Source organism: Chiloscyllium plagiosum, chromosome 5 (genome assembly GCF_004010195.1).
Source record: "Chiloscyllium plagiosum isolate BGI_BamShark_2017 chromosome 5, ASM401019v2, whole genome shotgun sequence".
NCBI lineage: Eukaryota > Metazoa > Chordata > Chondrichthyes > Orectolobiformes > Hemiscylliidae > Chiloscyllium > Chiloscyllium plagiosum.
The window spans coordinates 123,880,380-123,900,418 of NC_057714.1; the positions used below are offsets into that span (position 1 = coordinate 123,880,380).

A 20,039-nucleotide genomic window follows, 5' to 3' on the forward strand; every position below is an offset into this window, starting at 1 on the left:
CGTATGGAGTCAGCTATTATGAGGGGGCATAGCTTTAAATTAAGGGGGGGTAGGTATAGGGCAGATGTTAGGGGTAGGTTCTTTACTCAGCGTGTCGTGAGTTCATGGAATGCCCTGCCAGTAGCAGTGGTGGACTCTCCCTCTTTTTGGGCATTTAAGCAGGCATTGGATAGGCATATGGAGGATAGTAGGCTAGTGTAGGTTAGGTGGGCTTGGATCGGCGCAACATCGAGGGCCAAAGGGCCTGTACTGCGCTGTATTCTTCTATGTTCTATATTGGAAAGGGATGAAGTTAGAGGGCTACAGAGGTAGGACTGGAGAATGGGACTCGCTGGGGAGTTGTTTTGGAAACTAATACAGGTGCATTGGGTCAAATGGCCTCCTCGTGAAATGTAAACTTCTCAGAATTGAACCTCACTCTTGCTTGACTAGAAACTCCTACAACTTCACAAGGCCCTTATAGATGCACAAGAGCTAATGTGCAGAACCAGGTTATTCTCCCAATGTCTTAGCTAATGCATCGCTGACTCACCAACAAAAGCCCCACTTTCTGAGCATTTCGCCCACATTGCCTGGGAGGTTGCTCTGCACAAATAAGCTGCTTATTTTGAATAAAGGACTGTATTTCACAAAGTACCTCTCTGTTTGTGAAGCTCTTTGGGATCAGTAGGGGAAAGAAATAATTCTATCAGCTGCACTCACCATGACAATAAACTAATCCCAATTAGTTGTAAGCACAGGCATCTGCACACTGCTCATGTCAATGGCTCTCCCTGCAAACATTGAAGGGCTTGTTCATATGTGAAGGGGTCACAGCGTCGGCAGGATAGTGGGTAAGAACCTGAAAAGGAGGTAACAGACTTTCACCCATTAACAGGGAAAGGCTGGACAAGCCAACATGTCGCAGCGAGCACTGAGACAGGCTGGCAATCCAGTGGGTGGGACAGGAAATCTTTATCTGAAAACAACTGCAAGTTATTCAAGAGCTACTCACGTTGGCAGTGCCTTCAACAGGTTCTCGCGAAGTTCCAGTGTCACCAGGTTGGCTAAGCTACAAAACAACAGACAAAGGAACAAGGTTTTCAACCTGAGTAAAGGTAACTGTGCCTGAAGACAGAGCTCACGAGTGTCCTGGGCGATTATGTTACAAGGCAGGACAATGGAAATGCCATGACAGACATTCGAAACAATTTATTAATAACTATCAGGAAAGAGTTTTCCAGTGATTGACAGACTCTGTGGTTAAATAGGGAAACTAAGGTTTGAACTAAATTAAAAGCAGCACTAAATAAATCAGCAAAGGCTATTGGTTGGCCAGACTTCCAAGAATACCAAACCAATTTCACAAAATATTCTTTCAACTTCCTTACCATCTTGAAGGAGAAGAGTAGCAGATATAAGGGAACATCACCATCTACAAGCTCTCCACCATTCTAACACTATCTGGAGTTTAAAATAATACCAGGTGATCTTATTGAACCACTGATCATCTTGAAGGAACTGTGAAGATGTTTCCTCTTGGAAAACTTGAGGGCACAGCTTAAAATTGAAAGGTCTCTTATTTAAATGGAGATGACAGTTTCTCTCTGAGGGTCACCAGTCTGGAGATTTCTCCATGCTGCACAGCACTGGACGCTACACTATCAAGATCTTTTTAGAAATAGTTTTGAACAGGAGTTGAGCTTACTTGGAGATCAGGCAGGTAGTGGAATGAAATTACAGTTTAAAAAAAAAGTTTTGTGATTTACACATGAAAGAAATGAAACTATCATGGTATTCAAACAGATGAAAGGCTTAACAGACAATCAAGGTATAATTTCAGTTACATCACACTGTAAACTCTTGCCATAAATTCTGTGCCTTACAATTGTGTGCTCCACAATCACCTGAAGGAGCGTCGCTCTGAAAGCTAGTGCTTCCAATTAAACCTGTTGGACTATAACCTGGTGTTCAAGTCATGACTACAGCGAGATCAGCTGTGATCTTAACGGCATGGCTCAGGAGTCACACGACACCAGGTTTGGTCCAACGGGTTTACTTGAAATCTCAAGTTTTCGGAGCACTGCTCCTTTGTCAGGTGAGGTGAAGCACATAGACACAGAATTTATAGGCAAAAAATTCAAAACATCACACAAATGGTGTGAATGGAGTGTTGACAGGCTGAATAAGAAGTCTCCGCAGGTTATTAAGTGTCAGATGGTGTGAGTAAAGTGTCAACAGCTGAATAACAAGCAAAGGGGATGACCTATAATCCAATTAACTGAGGGAGAAAGAGCATTTTAAAAAAAACAAATATAAGGTGGTGCTAGAAACAAACCAAATGGCTGGAATAAGCTGACAGGTGTAAGAGCGGCATGCTAATAGCATTGAAGATTGGAACAGGCTGAGGAACTAACTGGCCTGCTGCATGCTGATACAGTCTTATTGACTGGTAAGGCAGACACAGTGGCCCACCAAGAGGCTGATCCCTCTTCCGCAGGCCAATGTGGCTCTGTTGTAAGAAACAGACAGACAGACACATCATGACCATTCTTTCTCTTCCATCCGTGTCACAGAGAGCCTCTGACGAGGCTGCCTCAACGCCACCTCTCTCAGTCTATCTTCAATACATTGCCACCTGTATTTGTCATCAAATCCTGTTCACTTACTTCCCAATGTCATTTGGCAGAGACTGTAGGGAGACGTCATTGAGGGAGAGGTGTGCGAGGATTCGGAGCTGGGTGAACCCATCAGGTAACCTGTAAGACAAACAACGTGAACAACAGGTGAGGGGGTGGGGGATGTAGGGAAAGGTGCTGGTTGCTGTGAGACAGATAGGCCTTTGATAACGAGGTTGAGGGTCGAGATTGTAAAATGGAGTTCAAACCATAACCCGAATAGCCATAACCTCATTGAATTCTCTTTTGAGAAAATGCCAAGCAGGTTAGGACTCTACTCGTACAGTCATAGAGATGTACAGTACGGAAACAGACCCTTCGGTCCAACCCGTCCATGCCGACCAGATATCCCAACCCAATCTAGTCCCACCTGCCAGCACCCGGCCCATATCCCTCCAAACCCTTCCTATTCATATACCCATCCAAATACCTCTTAAATGTTGCAATTGTACCAGCCTCCACCACATCCTCTGGCAGCTCATTCCATACACGTACCACCCTCTGTGTGAAAACTTTGCCCCTTAGGTCTCTTTTATATCTTTACCCTCTCACCCTAAACCTATGCCCTCCAGTTCTAGACTCCCTGACCCCACTTTGTCTATTTATCCTATCCATGCCCCTCATGATTTGGTAAATCTCTATAAGGTCACCCCTCAGCCTCCGACGCTCCAGGGAAAACAGCCCCAGCCTGTTCAGCCTCTCCCTGTAGCTCAGATCCTCCAACCCTGGCAACATCTTTGTAAATCTTTTCTAAACCCTTTCAAGTTTCACAACATCTTTCCGATAGGAAGGAGACCAGAATTGCACGCAATATTCCAACAGTGGCCTAACCAATGTCCTGTACAGCCGCAACATGACCTCCCAACTCCTGTACTCAATACTCTGACCAATAAAGGAAAGCATACCAAATTACTTCTTCACTATCCTGTCTAACTGCCACTCCACTTTCAAGGAGCTATGAACAAAGGTCTCTTTGTTCAGCAACACTCCTGAGGACTGCACCATTAAGTGTATAAGTCCTGCTAAGATTTTCTTTCCCAAAATGCAGCACCTCGCATTTATCTAAATTAAACTCCATCGGCCCATTGGCCCATCTGATCTGAGGTAACCTTCTTCGCTGTCCACTACACCTCCAATTTTGGTACCATCTGTAAACTTACTAACTATACCTCTTATGCTCCCAACCAAATCATTTATATAAATGATGAAAAGTAGAGGACCCAGCACTGATCCTTGTGGCACTCCACTGGTCACAGGCCTCCAGTCTGAAAAACAACCCTCCACCACCACCCTCTGCCTTCTACCTTTGAGCCAGTTCTGTATCCAAATAGCTAGTTCTCCCTGTATTCCGTGAGATCTAACCTTGCTAACCAGTCTCCCATGGGGAACTATGCAGAATGCCTTACTGAAGTCCATACAGATCATATCTACCGCCTGCCCTCATCAATCTTCTTTCATGCTTCTTCAAAAACCTCAATCAAGTTTGTGAGACACGATCTACTCCCTGGAGTTTTGAAGAAGGAGGGATGATGTCATTGAAACATAGAGGATCCTGAAGGGGCTCGACAGGGTCAATGCTGAGAGGATCTTCCCCCTCACGGGCTTTCTAGGATTGGAGGGCATAGTCTCAGAATAAAGAGGCACCAGCGGGACTGAGCGAAAGAGGAATTTTTTCTCTCACAGAGTTAAGAGTCTTGCCAAAGAGAGCTGGGAGGGGCAGAGTCTTTGTGTATATCTCAGGCTGAAATAGATAGATTTGTGATCTGTCAGGGAATTAATGGTTACAGGGAAAGAGTAGGAGAGTGGACCTGGAGAGAGTTGGATCAGCCACAATCCTATTGAACGGTTTTTTGATTAGATTAGATTACAGTGTGGAAACAGGCCCTTCGGCCCAAAAAGTCCATACCGACACGCCGAAGCGCAACCCACCCATACCCCTACATTTACCCCTTACCTAACACTATGGGCAATTTTTTAGTATGGCCAATTCACCTGACCTGCACAACTTTGGACTGTGGGAGGAAACCGGAGCACCCGGAGGAAACCCACGCAGACACTGGGAGAACGTGCAAACTCCACACAGTCAGTCACCTGAGGCGGGAATTGAACCCGGGTCTCTGGCGCTGTGAGGCAGCAGTGCTAACCACTGGGCCACCGTGCCGCCCGTGTAGCAGACTCAACCGGCCGAGTGGCCTATGCCAGCATCACAGCCAGACTACACGCATCCTCCAGGATTCATTCCCCATTCCTCTTACTCCCGCCAGGCAGACTCCTTACTGAACACATGATGATACACACACACACCTGCACAATGCCAATGGACAAATGGTCCCTGACCCAGTCCCCCAGGAACCCTGAGAGACAGAGACCCCCAAACCCCACCAAGGACTCAAATAAAGAGAAACTTCTTCACCCAGAGAATGGAAAGCCTGTGGAATTTATTACCACAGAAAGCAATCAAGGCTGAAACATTATACATTTTTAATTTTTTTTCCTGGAGCATAGGAGGCTGAGGGGTGACCTTACAGATGTTTGAAAAATCACGAGGAGCATGGATAGGGTGAAAAGCCAAGGTCATCACCCCAGGGTAAGGGAGTCCATAACAATGGGGCATATGTTCAAGGTAAGAGGAAAAAGATTTAAAAGGGTCCTGAACAGCAACATTTTCCACACAGAGGGTGGCTTGTATGTGAAATGAGCTGCCTGAGGAAGTGCTAGGTGCAGGCACAGTTACAACATTTAAATGATGTTTGGGTAGGTAAATAAAAAGGAAACGTTTAGAGGAATTTGGGCCAAACACCTACAAATGGTGTGAAATATATTTTTAAAAAAAAGGAAGAAGGGCTCATGCCCGAAACGTCGATTCTCCTGTTCCTTAGATGCTGCCTGACCTGCTGCGCTTTTCCAGCAACACATTTTCACCTACAAATGGGACCAGTTTAGTTTGGGACAGTTGATTGGCAGAGACCAGAGGGAGGAAAGGGTCTGTTTCTGTGCAGTATGACTATAATTTCAAGGAGGAATCTGATACAGCATTTGGGACTACAAGGATTAAAGGGCATGGGGAGAAAGCAGGAACAGGGTATGGATATTGGATGATCAGCCATGATACTGAAGTGCACAGCAGGCTTGAGGGGCTGAATGGCCTACTCTTATTTTTTAGGTTTCTGAGCATTCAATGATTCTGGAACATGTCACTGTACCTGGAAAGGGGGTTCCCACTGAAATCAGCTATTTCTAGAGACTTGCAGAATTTAATACTTTCAGGAATCTCAGGGATATCTGTGGAGACAAAAGAAACAAAAAGCTCACAACATTGTTATCTGTCCCGAAGGAGGGTTATACCCGAAACATCAACATCTCCACCTCCTGATGCTGCCTGGCCCACTGTGTTCCCCCAGCCTCCTGCCTGTCCCTCCTGATGCTGCCTGGCTTGCTGGGTTCCCCCAGCCCCCTGCCTGTCCCTCCTGATGCTGCCTGGCCCACTGTGTTCCCCCAGCCTCCTACCTGTCCCTCCTGATGCTGCCTGGCCCACTGTGCTCCCCCAGCCTCCTGCCTGTCCCTCCTGATGCTGCCTGGCTTGCTGGGTTCCCCCAGCCTCCTGCCTGTCCCTCCTGATGCTGCCTGGCCCACTGGGTTCCCCCAGCCTCCTGCCTGTCTATTTTGGATTCCAGCATCTGCAGGCTTTTAGTCTGCCAAACTCTCCCACAGTTAGAAAATCATATTAGAAAAATAATTTAAAAGTCAACATAGCTTCATAAAAAGGAAATCACGTCCTCTATGAAAATAAGAAACAAGGTGGATCAAAGGAAACCTGTAGATGTGGTGCACCTGGCTTTCCTAAAGGTACTTGATAAAATGTCACTGTAATGGTCAGGAGATCGCACACTCGCTAACTAGTTCCAGGACAGCTACACCAGCATCTACCTCAAAGGTAGGGGCAATTGCCTGGGTACAAAAATGGACAAAACCAACCCATGCAAATTTGCCCCATCAGTCTCCTCTCCATCAGTAAGGTGATGGAAGGTGCCATTAACAACACTACCAAGCAGCACCAGCTGCATCTGTAAAGGGAGAAACAGAGTTCATGTTTCTAGTCCACTATCACTTGTTAGAGATCAGTCATCTCAGCTCCAGGACATCTCTGCAGGAGTCCCTCAGGGTAGTGTCCTAGGCCCAACCATCTTCACTGCTTCATCAATGACCTTCCCTCTGCCATAAGGTCAGAAGTGGGGATGTTCGCTGATGATTGCACAGTGCTCAGCACCATTCGAGACTCTTTAAACATTGTGGGTCATATTCAGGTCTGAGCTGACGTACGGCATGCAATACTTGCACCACACAAGAGTCAGGCAATGACTATCTCCGACAAGAGAATCTAATCACCGTCCACTGACATTCAAAGGCATTACCATCACTGAATGCGCTCCCCCCCACCCCAATTATTAACATCTTTGAGGTTACCACTGACCAGAAACTGAACCAGGCAAGCTGTTTAAACAGAGGCTACAAGAGCAGCTCAGAGGTGTGGCATACGTTAGACCATTATTGCTGGAACAGCACAGCAGGTCAGGAATTCCTGAAGAAGGGCCTGTGCCCGAAACGTCGAATCTCCTGTTCCCTGGATGCTGCCTGACCTGCTGTGCTGTTCCAGCAATAAAGTTTCAACTTTGATCTCCAGCATCTGCAGACCTCACTTTCTCCTCATACGTTAGACCATAAAAAGGAGGACCAGAAGTGGGTTTGTTCCACCATTCAGAGAGGTCATGGCTGACCTGGTCGTCCTCAACTCCTCTTTCCTGTCTTTCCCCATAACCCTCGATTCCCTTACTGATTAAAAATCTCTCTCAGGCTTGAATATACTTAATTATTCAGCCTCGGCTATCCTCTACAGTAAAGAGTTCCACAGATTCATCATTTTCAGAAAGAAGAAATTCCTGATCTCTGTCTTAAGTGGGTGACCACTCGTGGGAGAGTCGAGGACCAATTGCCTTAATTTCTAAAGGGGTAAAAATCTTTCCACAGATTCCCTTTCAAGTCCCACATGAACCATTTTTGTTTCAGTAAAGTCAGCCATAATTCATTCATACTTCAATGAGTACTGGCCCAAGTATTCAATCTCTCCTCGAAAGACAATACCTCAAACAGCTAACCTACCTAAATGGTCAAAGCTTGTCCACTACCTACAAGACACAAGGAGTACAGACCAACAGGGAAAGGTGGAGCAACATGGTGAGGAAAGGATCAAATCAATGGCCCAGTCTGTAAGGATACTAGCTGAGAAAGGTGGGAGGTGAAGTCCGTATAGGAAGAGATAAGAAACATCAAGAGGCAGGACATGGTGGGAATGCTAAGAGGCCCTCAAGCACTAGTGATGATATAATGGAAGACACTAAACAAAAACCAGAGATACACACAGTGAGGGTATGTACTGTAACCACATGCGAGCCTAACTGACAATCAGCGTGGATAAACCAAGCTAGCAAGGATATTGTGGAAGAGGATTTACTGGAGTGCAAGAGATCATTTGTTTACACAAAAACAGTGAGGAACCAACCCGAGAACAGGCTATTCCAGACTTGCCACTGTGCAATGAGAAAGGATCAATTAACAGCCTTAGTGTATGGGGTCCCCTGGGGAAGCAAGACCATAATACAATAGAATTCTTCACCACGGTGGATGGGAAGAGGATGAATCCGAAACCAGGATCCTTGACCTAAATAAAGGGAACGATGAGAATATAAAGCAAAACCTGGCAAGAAAGGATTGGGGAACCTCACTGAACAATCAATGGGGGAAACAGGCACATAAACCACACAATTATTCATTTCTGACAATGCATTACGAAGAGATTAACAATGATTTTGGATCCAAACAGGAGATGGATAAAAATTACACAAAAAAGCAGAGATAAGGGATCAGTGGAGCAGGAGGAAACACTGGCCCCCAACAGGACAGTGCCAGCCCAAGTCATGCCCCCCCTCCCCCCGACAGGACAGTGCGCGCGCGCGCGCACACACACACACGCACACGCCTCCCCGACAGGACAGTACACACACACACTCGCGCCTCCCCGACAGGACAGTACGCACACACACGCGCCTCCCCGACAGGACAGTGCGCACACACACGCGCCTCCCCGACAGGACAGTGCGCACACACACGCGCCTCCCCGACAGGACAGTGCGCACACACACGCGCCTCCCCGACAGGACAGTGCGCACACACACGCGCCTCCCCGACAGGACAGTGCGCACACACACGCGCCTCCCCGACAGGACAGTGCGCACACACACGCGCCTCCCCGACAGGACAGTGCGCACACACACGCGCCTCCCCGACAGGACAGTGCGCACACACACGCGCCTCCCCGACAGGACAGTGCGCACACACACGCGCCTCCCCGACAGGACAGTGCGCACACACACGCGCCTCCCCGACAGGACAGTGCGCACACACACGCGCCTCCCCGACAGGACAGTGCGCACACACACGCGCCTCCCCGACAGGACAGTGCGCACACACACGCGCCTCCCCGACAGGACAGTGCGCACACACACGCGCCTCCCCGACAGGACAGTGCGCACACACACGCGCCTCCCCGACAGGACAGTGCGCACACACACGCGCCTCCCCGACAGGACAGTGCGCACACACACGCGCCTCCCCGACAGGACAGTGCGCACACACACGCGCCTCCCCGACAGGACAGTGCGCACACACACGCGCCTCCCCGACAGGACAGTGCGCACACACACGCGCCTCCCCGACAGGACAGTGCGCACACACACGCGCCTCCCCGACAGGACAGTGCGCACACACACGCGCCTCCCCGACAGGACAGTGCGCACACACACGCGCCTCCCCGACAGGACAGTGCGCACACACACGCGCCTCCCCGACAGGACAGTGCGCACACACACGCGCCTCCCCGACAGGACAGTGCGCACACACACGCGCCTCCCCGACAGGACAGTGCGCACACACACGCGCCTCCCCGACAGGACAGTGCGCACACACACGCGCCTCCCCGACAGGACAGTGCGCACACACACGCGCCTCCCCGACAGGACAGTGCGCACACACACGCGCCTCCCCGACAGGACAGTGCGCACACACACGCGCCTCCCCGACAGGACAGTGCGCACACACACGCGCCTCCCCGACAGGACAGTGCGCACACACACGCGCCTCCCCGACAGGACAGTGCGCACACACACGCGCCTCCCCGACAGGACAGTGCGCACACACACGCGCCTCCCCGACAGGACAGTGCGCACACACACGCGCCTCCCCGACAGGACAGTGCGCACACACACGCGCCTCCCCGACAGGACAGTGCGCACACACACGCGCCTCCCCGACAGGACAGTGCGCACACACACGCGCCTCCCCGACAGGACAGTGCGCACACACACGCGCCTCCCCGACAGGACAGTGCGCACACACACGCGCCTCCCCGACAGGACAGTGCGCACACACACGCGCCTCCCCGACAGGACAGTGCGCACATCCCCCTCCACCGATAGCACCAATGCTTTTTTGACAGTATGCATGCTTGTACACGGATGTTATACAAAGCGGTAAGAGTTTTAACTTGTGGAGTGAAATGTCAACCATTAGTTGTTCATCTGCAGTCAGAAACTATTTATGTGTAATGAATATTCATTAAGTACAGAAACCTGATCTGTGTTTCCTGTTCACCTGGATCTGAACAGATAGGCAAATTCAGGAGTTTTATTACTTTGATAAAATCTTTAAGTTTTATGATGACTCGTGGACAGTGAGGCTCGATATCCAGCATGCTATCCCAACGAGATGTAGTGACACTCCCCTCCCAACGAGATGTAGTGACACTCCCCTACTGGCACATGTGCACACATGCAATCACACAGGGACACACACACACACAAACTCTCTCAGACTTACCATTGCGAGAGATGTCGAGCTCAACAAGTTGCATGAAGTTAGCAACCTCTGGAGGCAGTCTCTGGATCTCATTATCACTGAGTCCCAGCTTGCGCAGGTTTAATAACCTGAAAAATGGCTGCAAGACAAACAAACAGAATCTCAATTGTTAGAGCACAAAGAGGTCATTCAGCCCATCATGTCTGGGTCATCTTGCCATTATTCATTTATTGGCTTCCTTCGGTCTTCTGCCTACAGCAATGCCCATGTGTAATTTTCAAATCATCTAAATCCCTGGTGAATGTATCAATTGAACCTGTGCCTACACAAGCAGTGCAAGTCAGACTCCAACCTGCGGATAATGGAGTCCAACCCTGTCAAGTGTGAGGTTGTCCATTTTGGAAGGACAAATAAGCTTGCGGAATACAGGGTAGGGTTCTTAGTGAGGTGGAGGAACAGAGGGATCTTGGGGTCTATGTTCATAGATCTTTGAAAGTTGCCACTCAGGTGGATAGAGCTTGTAAGAAGGCCTATGGTGTATTAGTGTTCATTAGCAGAGGGATTGAATTCAAGAGTCATGAAGTGATGTCGCAGCTGTACAGGACCTTGGTAAGGCCACATTTGGAGTACTGTGTGCAGTTCTGGTCGCCTCACTTTAGGAAAGATGTGGAAGCTTTGGAGAGGGTGCAGAGGAGATTTACCAGGATGTTGCCTGGAATGGAGAATAGGTCGTACGAGGATAGGTTGAGAGTGCTAGGCCTTTTCTCGTTGGAACGGCAAAGCATGAGGGGTGACTTGATAGAGGTGTATAAGATGATCAGGGGAATAGATAGAGAAGACAGTCAGAAACTTTTTCCCTGGGTACAACTGAGTGTTACAAGGGGACATAAATTTAAGGTGAAGGGTGGAAGGTATAGGGGAGATGTCAGGGGTAGGTTCTTTGCCCAGAGAGTGGTGGGGGCATGGAATGCGCTGCCTGTGGGAGTGGCAGAGTCAGAATCATTGGCGACCTTTAAGCGGCAATTGGATAGGTACATGGATGGGTGCTTAAGCTAGGACAAATGTTCGGCACAACATCGTGGGCCGAAGGGCCTGTTCTGTGCTGTATTGTTCTATGTTCTACGATACAAGTTGTTTCCTCCAATCAGTTTCATGAACCTTACACCCGCTTCCTTTCTCTTTTTCACCAAACATTCTACACCTCTCATCATTCCAGGTTCCTGAATCTTGCCATATTTATCTTTCATTGTCAGAGACCTTGAACTCTGATCACCCTTAAAAGACACTCACGTATCGAATATAGATTTACCCTCAAACAGCCATCCCCAATCTAACTTCTCCAGTCCCTGCCATAAAATATTATAATTTGTCTCCCCCCAATTTAGCACTTTCACACAAGAAATGTCCTTTTCCATCTTAAAACTTATGGAATTAAAATCACTGCTCACAAAATGCTTTCGCCACTGAAACGTCCATCACCTGACCAGGCTCATTTCCCAATACAAGGTCTAGCACGGCCCCTTCCCTTGTTGGACTATCCACACACACACACCCACATACTGTTTGAAGAAACCTTCCTGGATGCACTGAACAAATTCTGCTCTGTATAAGCCGCGGACACTAAAGGAATCCCAGTCAGTGTTGGGGAAGTTAAAACCACCCAACTGCAGCAACCCTGTTGTCTTTCCATCTGCTTACATATCGGGTCTTCTCTGTCCCACTGGTTACTGGGAGCCTGTAGTATAAGCCCATCACAGTGACTGAACCTTCCTTATTCCTGAGTTCGATCCTGATGGTCTCGCTGGATGATCCCTCCAAGATGTCCCCTCTCTCAGTGTAGGTGGGACATTCTCCTCAATCAGTAATTCTACCCCAACCCTCTCTACATCCCCCTCTATCACACCCGAAACGTTGAGCTGTTGGTTCTGTACTGACTACAACATCATAGTTCCACTATTATTCCAGGCTCTAAGCTCGAGTTCCACCATGTTCATTGCCCCATAAACACCACACATACACACAAACACACGCGCGCGCGCGCGCACACACACACACACACACACAGACATTCCAGCCTGAGTGGCACCAGGAAACCTCCCTGCCAGGATATTGCTGATCCCTCACGTTTAGGTGCAACCCATCCTTCTTGTTCAGGCTTTCGGCCCTGGGAGAGATCCCAATGATCTAGAGATGTGAAGATCACCCTCCTACACCAGCTCTTTAGTCACACATTCGACAGTGTTATCTGGATTAGTGGTGCTGGAAGAGCACAGCAGTTCAGGCAGCATCCAAGGGGCAGCGAAATCGACGTTTCAGGCAAAGGCCCTTCATCAGGGCTTTTGCCTGAAACGTTGATTTCGAAGCTCCTTGGATGCTGCCTGAACTGCTGTGCTCTTCCAGCACCACTAATCCAGAATCTGGTTTCCAGCACCTGCAGTCATTGTTTTTACCTCGACAGTGTTATCTCCCTATTTCTGGCTTCACTAGCATGTGGCTCAGGGATTAATTCCAAGATTACAACCCTGTCCTGCTTTTCAACTTCCCATCTCACTCCCTCAATTCCCTTTCTGCCTATGCTGGTCACGCCAATATTGACCACAATCTCTGGCTGCTCACCATCCCCTTTCAGAATACCCAGGGCTTGCTCAGAGACATCCTTGACCCTGGGGAAAAAAGTGTCTAAGGTATGAGCAGGTAGGGAAAGGGTTAAGTTGTGGGTTAAAGTACAGCCGCAACATGACCTCCCAACTCCTGTACTCAATACTCTGACCAATAAAGGAAAGCATACCAAACACATTCTTCACTATCCTATCCAGCTTCGACTCCACTTTCAAGGAGCTATGAACCTGCACTCCAAGGTCTCTTTGTTCAGCAACACTCCCTAGGACCTTACCATTAAGTGTATAAATCCTGCTAAGATTTGCTTTCCCAAAATGCAGCACCTCACATTTATCTGAATTAAACTCCATCTGCCACTTCTCAGCCCATTGGCCCATCTGGTCCAGATCCTGTTGTAATCTGAGGCAACCCTCTTCGCTGTCCACTTCCAATTTTGGTGTCATCTGCAAACTTCCTAACTGTACCTCTTAAGCTCGCATCCAAATCATTTATCTAAATGACAAAAAGTAGAGGACCCAGCACCGATCCTTGTGGCACTCCACTGGTCATAATAAGAACTCGTGTGGGGGCAGTACGACAGATTGAGGGAGAGGATCATGTTGAATGATAAATAGGTTTGGTGGTGTGAATGGCCTACTCTTGCTAGTAATAAGGAAGTTTCAGTAGCTTTGAATTAATCCCATAACTGCTGGAAACCTGTACCAACACTAATAGACATTGGATCTATCTCTATTGGTACAACATGAGTGATAACAGATTGCACTTGCTGCAACAGACATTAATTAAAGCGCAGTGCTTACAGTCAGCTACCCACATTCTCATTGACAAGACAGGAGACCTTGTCTCCAGGTGCATTACTGCGCTTGCATGCTGTTCTCCAAAAGGACTCAGTGATGGGGTGGCGGGGATGAAAGGAGTCACCAGAGGGAGGAGGGACAGAGGTCTCAGAGGCCTGGGTGGGTCTGTGGGAGGGGAATGGCATTCCCCGCACACACCCCAACCCTCCACCGGCTTCCTCTTCCCCCGCCCCTCCTGGCCCCCTCTCTCAGGAACCAAATGCCTCTGTAACATTTGGTGAGTGTGTCACACTAGTGTAGTCACCTGACCATGCCTGCCTGAAAAACTGGTTCTGTTGATGAGTCACTTGCTTCTGCAGCTCCCTGCTACAGTAATTAACACTAATTGAACCACCTACTTACAGCTGATTAAACCATAAGAACGTAGGAGCAGGAGGCCATTCAGCCCATCATGTCTGCTCCACCATTCAATGAAATTATGGCTGATCTAATCACCCTCAACTCTACTTCCTGCCTTTTTCTCATAATCCTTGATTGCCTTTGACTTGATTAAAAATCTGTCCACCTCAGCCTTGAACATATTCAGATCCAGCCTCAGCTGTCCTCCAGGGTAAAGAATTCCCCAGATTTGCTACCCTCAGAAGAAATTCCTTCTCATCTCTGCCTTAAATAGGTGACTCCTCATTCTGAGATGATCCCCTCTGGTCCTAGACTGTCCCACATGGAGAAACCACCTTTCCGTTTCTACCCTGTCAAATCATAGAGTCATAGAGATGTACAGCATGGAAACAGACCCTTCGATCCAACCCATCCATGCCGACCAGATATCCCAACCCAATCTAGTCCCACCTGCCAGCACCCGGCCCATATTCCTCCAATTTATATACCCATCCAAATGCCTCTTAAATGTTGTAATTGTACCAGCCTCCACCACTTCCTCTGGCAGCTCATTCCATACACGTACCATCCTCTGCGTGAAAAAGTTGCCCCTTGGGTCTCTTTTATATCTTTCTCCTCTGACCCTAAACCTACGCCCTCTAGTTCTGGACTCCCCGACTCAAGGGAAAACACCTTGCCTGTTTATCCTATCCATGCCCCTCATAACTTTGTAAACCTCGATCAGGTCACCTCTTCCCACTCCAACATTCACGTATAAAATAATGAAAACCTTCCAAAGTAACACCCTTGTCAACCTTTCCATCAACAATAATCCAACGGCCAAATTTCGGCTCACTTGTTTATTCGCTCTGAAAACTCTGAATCTCAAGGCTGTGTCATCCTCACTACTTGCCTTCCCATCTACTTCTGTGTCACCTGCAAACTTCTCTATAGTACATTCTTGTTCCTCATCCAAGTGATTAATATATATTGTGAATAATGGTACCTTGAGCACTGATCCCTGTGACACTCCATCCTGAAAGTGCTCTCCTTATCCCTGCTCTTTTATTAGACAATTCTCTCTCCTTGCCAATATATTGCCTCCAACACAATGGGCTCTACGCTTCCTAAATTGTCTTACGAGCAGTCCTCAATGAATGCCTTTAGAAATCAATAATATCACATGCCTGGTTCCCCTTTATCTAACTTGCTTGTTACCATCTCAAAGAATTTTACAAGATGATTAGGGGTTTTGATAGGGTCGATAGTGAGAATCTTTTTCCACGTATGGAGTCAGCTATTACAAGGGGGCATAGCTTTAAATTAAGGGGGGGTAGGTATAGGACAGATGTTAGGGGTAGGTTCTTTACTCAGCGAGTCGTGAGTTCATGGAATGCCCTGCCAGTAGCAGTGGTGGACTCTCCCTCATTATGGGCATTTAAGCGGGCATTGGATAGGCATATGGAGGATAGTGGGCTAGTGTAGGTTAGGTGGGCTTGGATCGGCGCAACATCGAGGGCTGAAGGGCCTGTACTGTGCTGTATTCTTCTATGTTCTAATTCCAATACGTTTATTTGGTCGGTTTCCCCTTCATGTAACCAGAATAACTCTGCTTAATTGGATAATGTATTTCTAAGTGCTTTGCCATTACATCCTTGTTAACAGATCCTTCCCCATTAATAAGAGTTAAACTAACTGGCTGAGACTTATCTTGTCTCAGTACTATAGTCATAGAACCTTTGGTCCAACCCATCCATGCCAACCAGATATCCTAAATTAATTTAGTCCCACTTGCCAGCACTTGGCCCATATCCCTTTAAGCCCTTCCTAACCATCCAGATGCCTTTTAAATGTACCAGCCTCCACCATTTCCTCTGACAGCTCATTCCATACATTCTATATATCCTGTGTGTGAAAACATTACCCATTAGGTCCCTTTTCAATCTTTCCCCTTTCACCGTAAACCTACGCTCTCTAGTTTTGGATTCCCCATTCTGGGGGAAGAGCTTGGCTATTCTGTTCATGGTCAACCGTCAGCCTCTGACACTCCAGGGAAAACGCCCCAGCCTATTCAGCTTGGCCCTATAGCTAACACCCTCCAAACCTGGCAACATCCTTGTAAATCTTTTCTGAACCCTTTCAAATTTCACAACATCTTCCTATACTGGGGAGACCAGAATTTTACACAGTATTCCAAAAGTGGCCAAACCAATGTCCTGTACAGCCGCAACATGACCTCCCAACTCCTGTACTCAATACTCTAAGCAATAAAAGAAAGCATACCAAATGCCTTCTTCACTATCCTATCCACCTGCGACTCCACTTTCAAGGAGCTATGAACCTGCACTCCAAGATCACTTCATTCAGCAACACTCCCCAAGACCTTACCATGACGTTTAGAAATCTTCCCCGATTCGCCTTTTCAAAGTGCAGCACCTCACATTTATCTAAATTGAACTCCATCTGCCACTCCTCAGCCCACCTTCACTCGTTGAATAAAGGTGTTACATTGGCAGTTTTCCAAAGCTCTGGGACTTTTCCACAATTTAAAGATGCTTGGAAGATGACTCCAAGTGCATTACTGTCTCTGCAGGTACTGCCTTGAATATCCTAGGATACAATCCATCAGCTTTAAGGAACTTGTGGCCTTTAGCCCCACTGGTTTCTCAAGTAATTTTTTTCAAGTGATCTATATTGCATTTATTTCTCCTCCTGTTTTTTTGCCCATAACTAAACATTTTTGGAATGCTATTTATATATTTAACCACTAAAATTGCTGCAAAGCATTTATTCAATTAACTCCTTTGGTAATGCCCAGTTTCCCATTACTATATCCCCAGCCTCATTATCTAAGTGGTCTACTTTTCACTTTGGCTGCTCTCCTTATTATATATTTAAAATGTTCTTGCTATCATTTCATCACCTTACACTCAGTTTATTGTCTCACTCTATTTGTAAATTTTTTTGGTATTTAAAACATTCCCAATCTGCTAGCTTTTCATTATTGTTTGCTACGTCACATGTTCTTCTTTCAATTTGATACTGCCCTGAACTTCTCTGATTAAGTATGGTTGGCTTATCCATGTCCTAGAACCCTGTGTTTTCACTGGGATAAAATATTTGGAGAGTCATGGATCATTTTCTTAGATGTCTGCTATTGTTCCTCAACCTAGAGAGAGACTGTAGTGGAGCAGAGTAGGAATCCAGAGTCACAGGCAAGTTCTGGGACAAAGGTTCCAATCTCATCATGGCAAATGGTGCAATTTGAACTCAATAAAAGCTTGGAATTAAAATAATGGCCAGGAAATTCAGAACTGGGGTCAATTGTTTAAGGATTGGGGTAGGCCATTTAGGAGAAAGTGAGGTCTGCAGATGCTGGAGATCAAAGTTGAAACTTTATTGCTGGAACAGCACAGCAGGTCAGGCAGCATCCAGGGAACAGGAGATTCGACGTTTCGGGCACAGGCCCTTCTTCCTGAAGAAGGGCCTGTGCCCGAAACGTCGAATCTCCTGTTCCCTGGATGCTGCCTGACCTGCTGTGCTGTTCCAGCAATAAAGTTTCAACGTAGGCCATTTAGGACTGAGATGAAGAGAAATTTCTTTACCCAGAGAGCAGTGAAGCTGTGGAATTCTCTGCAAAACAGTCTGAGGCCAAAACATTGACTGCTTTTAATAAGGAGTTAGATAAAGTTATAGCAGGGATACAGACTCTTCGGTTCAACCAGTCCATGCTGAACAAAATTCCAAACTAAAGTGGCCCCATCTCCCTGCTCCTGGCCCATATCCCTGTAAATCATTCCAATTCATACACTTAGCCAAATGTCATTTAAACGCTGTAACTGTACCCACATCCACGATTTCCTCAAGCAAACCATCCACTGTGTAAAAAATCTGCTCTTGTCTTTTTTAAATCCCTCTCCTCCCATCTTAAAAATGTGCCCCTTAGACTTGAAATCCCACAGCCAAGGAAAAGACAACTACCAAGAACTCTATCTACACCTCTCATTATTCTAAAAACTTCTATAAGGTCGCTTCTCAACCTCCTATGCTCCAGCCTTTCTTTATAACTCAAACTATCCATACCCGGCAACATCATGGGAAATGTCTTCGGAACCCTCTCCAGCTTAATAATATCCTTCCTATAACTGGGTGAGCAGAACTGGACACAGTGCTCCAGAACAGGCCTCACCAACCTCCTGTACACCCTCAACATGACACCCCAACTCCAACACTCAAAGGACTGAGCAATGAGGCAAGTGTGCTAAACACCTTTTTAACCACCCTGACTATATGTGAACCAAACTTCAAAGGATTCTGTACCTGCACCCCCTAGGTCTCTCTGTTCTACAACATTACTCAAGGTGCTATCATTATTTGTATAAGTTGTAGCCCTGTTTCTTGCACCAAAATGCAATACCTCACATTTATCCAGATTGAACTTCATCTGCAATTTTTCAGCCATTTGATCCATTTGATCGAGATTCCTTCGTAATCTTAGAAAACCTTCTTTATTGTGTACAATGCCACCAATTTTGGTGTTGCCCCTAAACTTAATCGTCATGCCTTCAATACTCTCATCTGAATGGTTTATATAAATAATAAGCTGAAAATGTGTTGCTGGAAAAACGCAGGTCAGGCAGCATCCAAAGAACAGGAGAATAGACGTTTCGGGCATAAGCCCTACTTCAGGAATGCTGAAGAAGGGCTTATGCCCGAAACATCGATTCTCCTGCTCCTTGGATGCTGCCTGACCTGCTGCGCTTTTCCAGCAACACATTTTCAGCTCTGATCTCCAGCATCTGCAGCCCTCACTTTCTCCTATATAAATAATAAGACAGGACCCAGAACCAATGCCTGGTGTCACAAAGCTAGCCCTTTTTTCCTAAAAGCTGTTCCTTGATTTCTTTCAGAGGGGTAATAAACCGGGCGGGGCTGCGATCAGTCTGGTTTGGTACAGAGATGAAAAGGATTTTGAGAGGCCTTTTGTTTCTCGGTAAACAGATGAAACTTCAGGCCAAAGTGACCATGCTTTAGAAGTGATTTGTATAAAGACAGGGGAGTGGTCAGCTCTCTAGCTGAGCTGAGCTGAGCTGTTTTAGTTCAGTCCTGAACTGGGAAGTTCAACAGGGAGCAGTGTGGAAACTCTCTCTCACTTTTCTGCCCTTCAACTCCAACCTCTAAGTTTGTGTTCCATTTGTCCTGGGTTTTAAAGGGGGTTTACCTTTTGGGACTGTTGGGTATATTCGGAACAGCTGGCTAGGTTGAGTTCTGTAGGGGTCCTTTATTCTGTTCTTTGTGTTTCACTGTGTAATTTTGTGAATAAATTTTGTCTGTTTAAAATCTAGTAGTCAATATAGCTACCTCACTCTGAGTAATTTTCACTATTCACTTACCGAAACAAATTGCAAAGTTAGATCTAGAGCTGCCTGATTAAGAATGTTTTGAGTGGTTGGCCTGGTCACATGGCAATTAGGGATGGGTGATAAATGTTTGCCTGTCCAGAGATGCCCTTACCCTATGAGTGAATATAAAATAATCTCAGCCTTTGGGACGATCATGGACTTTGACCTAAATAATGTGCCCAGACCTGAACACCTTACTCCAAATGTGGTCTGTTGTTGATGTGTAACATCCCCACCTCACGTTTACTCTCTAAGCCCCTAATTATTAACCCAAGAAT

At 47.0% G+C, this 20,039-nt stretch overlaps 1 protein-coding gene across 1 annotated transcript in view; it reads right to left on the reverse strand.

The window, feature by feature from the left end:
* Positions 1-11,812, reverse strand: part of LOC122550361 (protein scribble homolog) — a 114,912-nt gene extending 103,100 nt beyond the window's left edge. Inside the window, exons 1-5 of the mRNA XM_043691091.1 lie at positions 11,729-11,812; positions 10,587-10,704; positions 5,861-5,939; positions 2,649-2,738; positions 995-1,051 (exon numbers count right to left, since the gene is read on the reverse strand). Coding sequence (XP_043547026.1) covers positions 995-1,051; positions 2,649-2,738; positions 5,861-5,939; positions 10,587-10,704; positions 11,729-11,812 — 428 coding nt within the window. The remainder of the gene's footprint in view (positions 1-994; positions 1,052-2,648; positions 2,739-5,860; positions 5,940-10,586; positions 10,705-11,728) is intronic.
* Between the last annotated feature and the right edge of the window lie 8,227 nt (positions 11,813-20,039).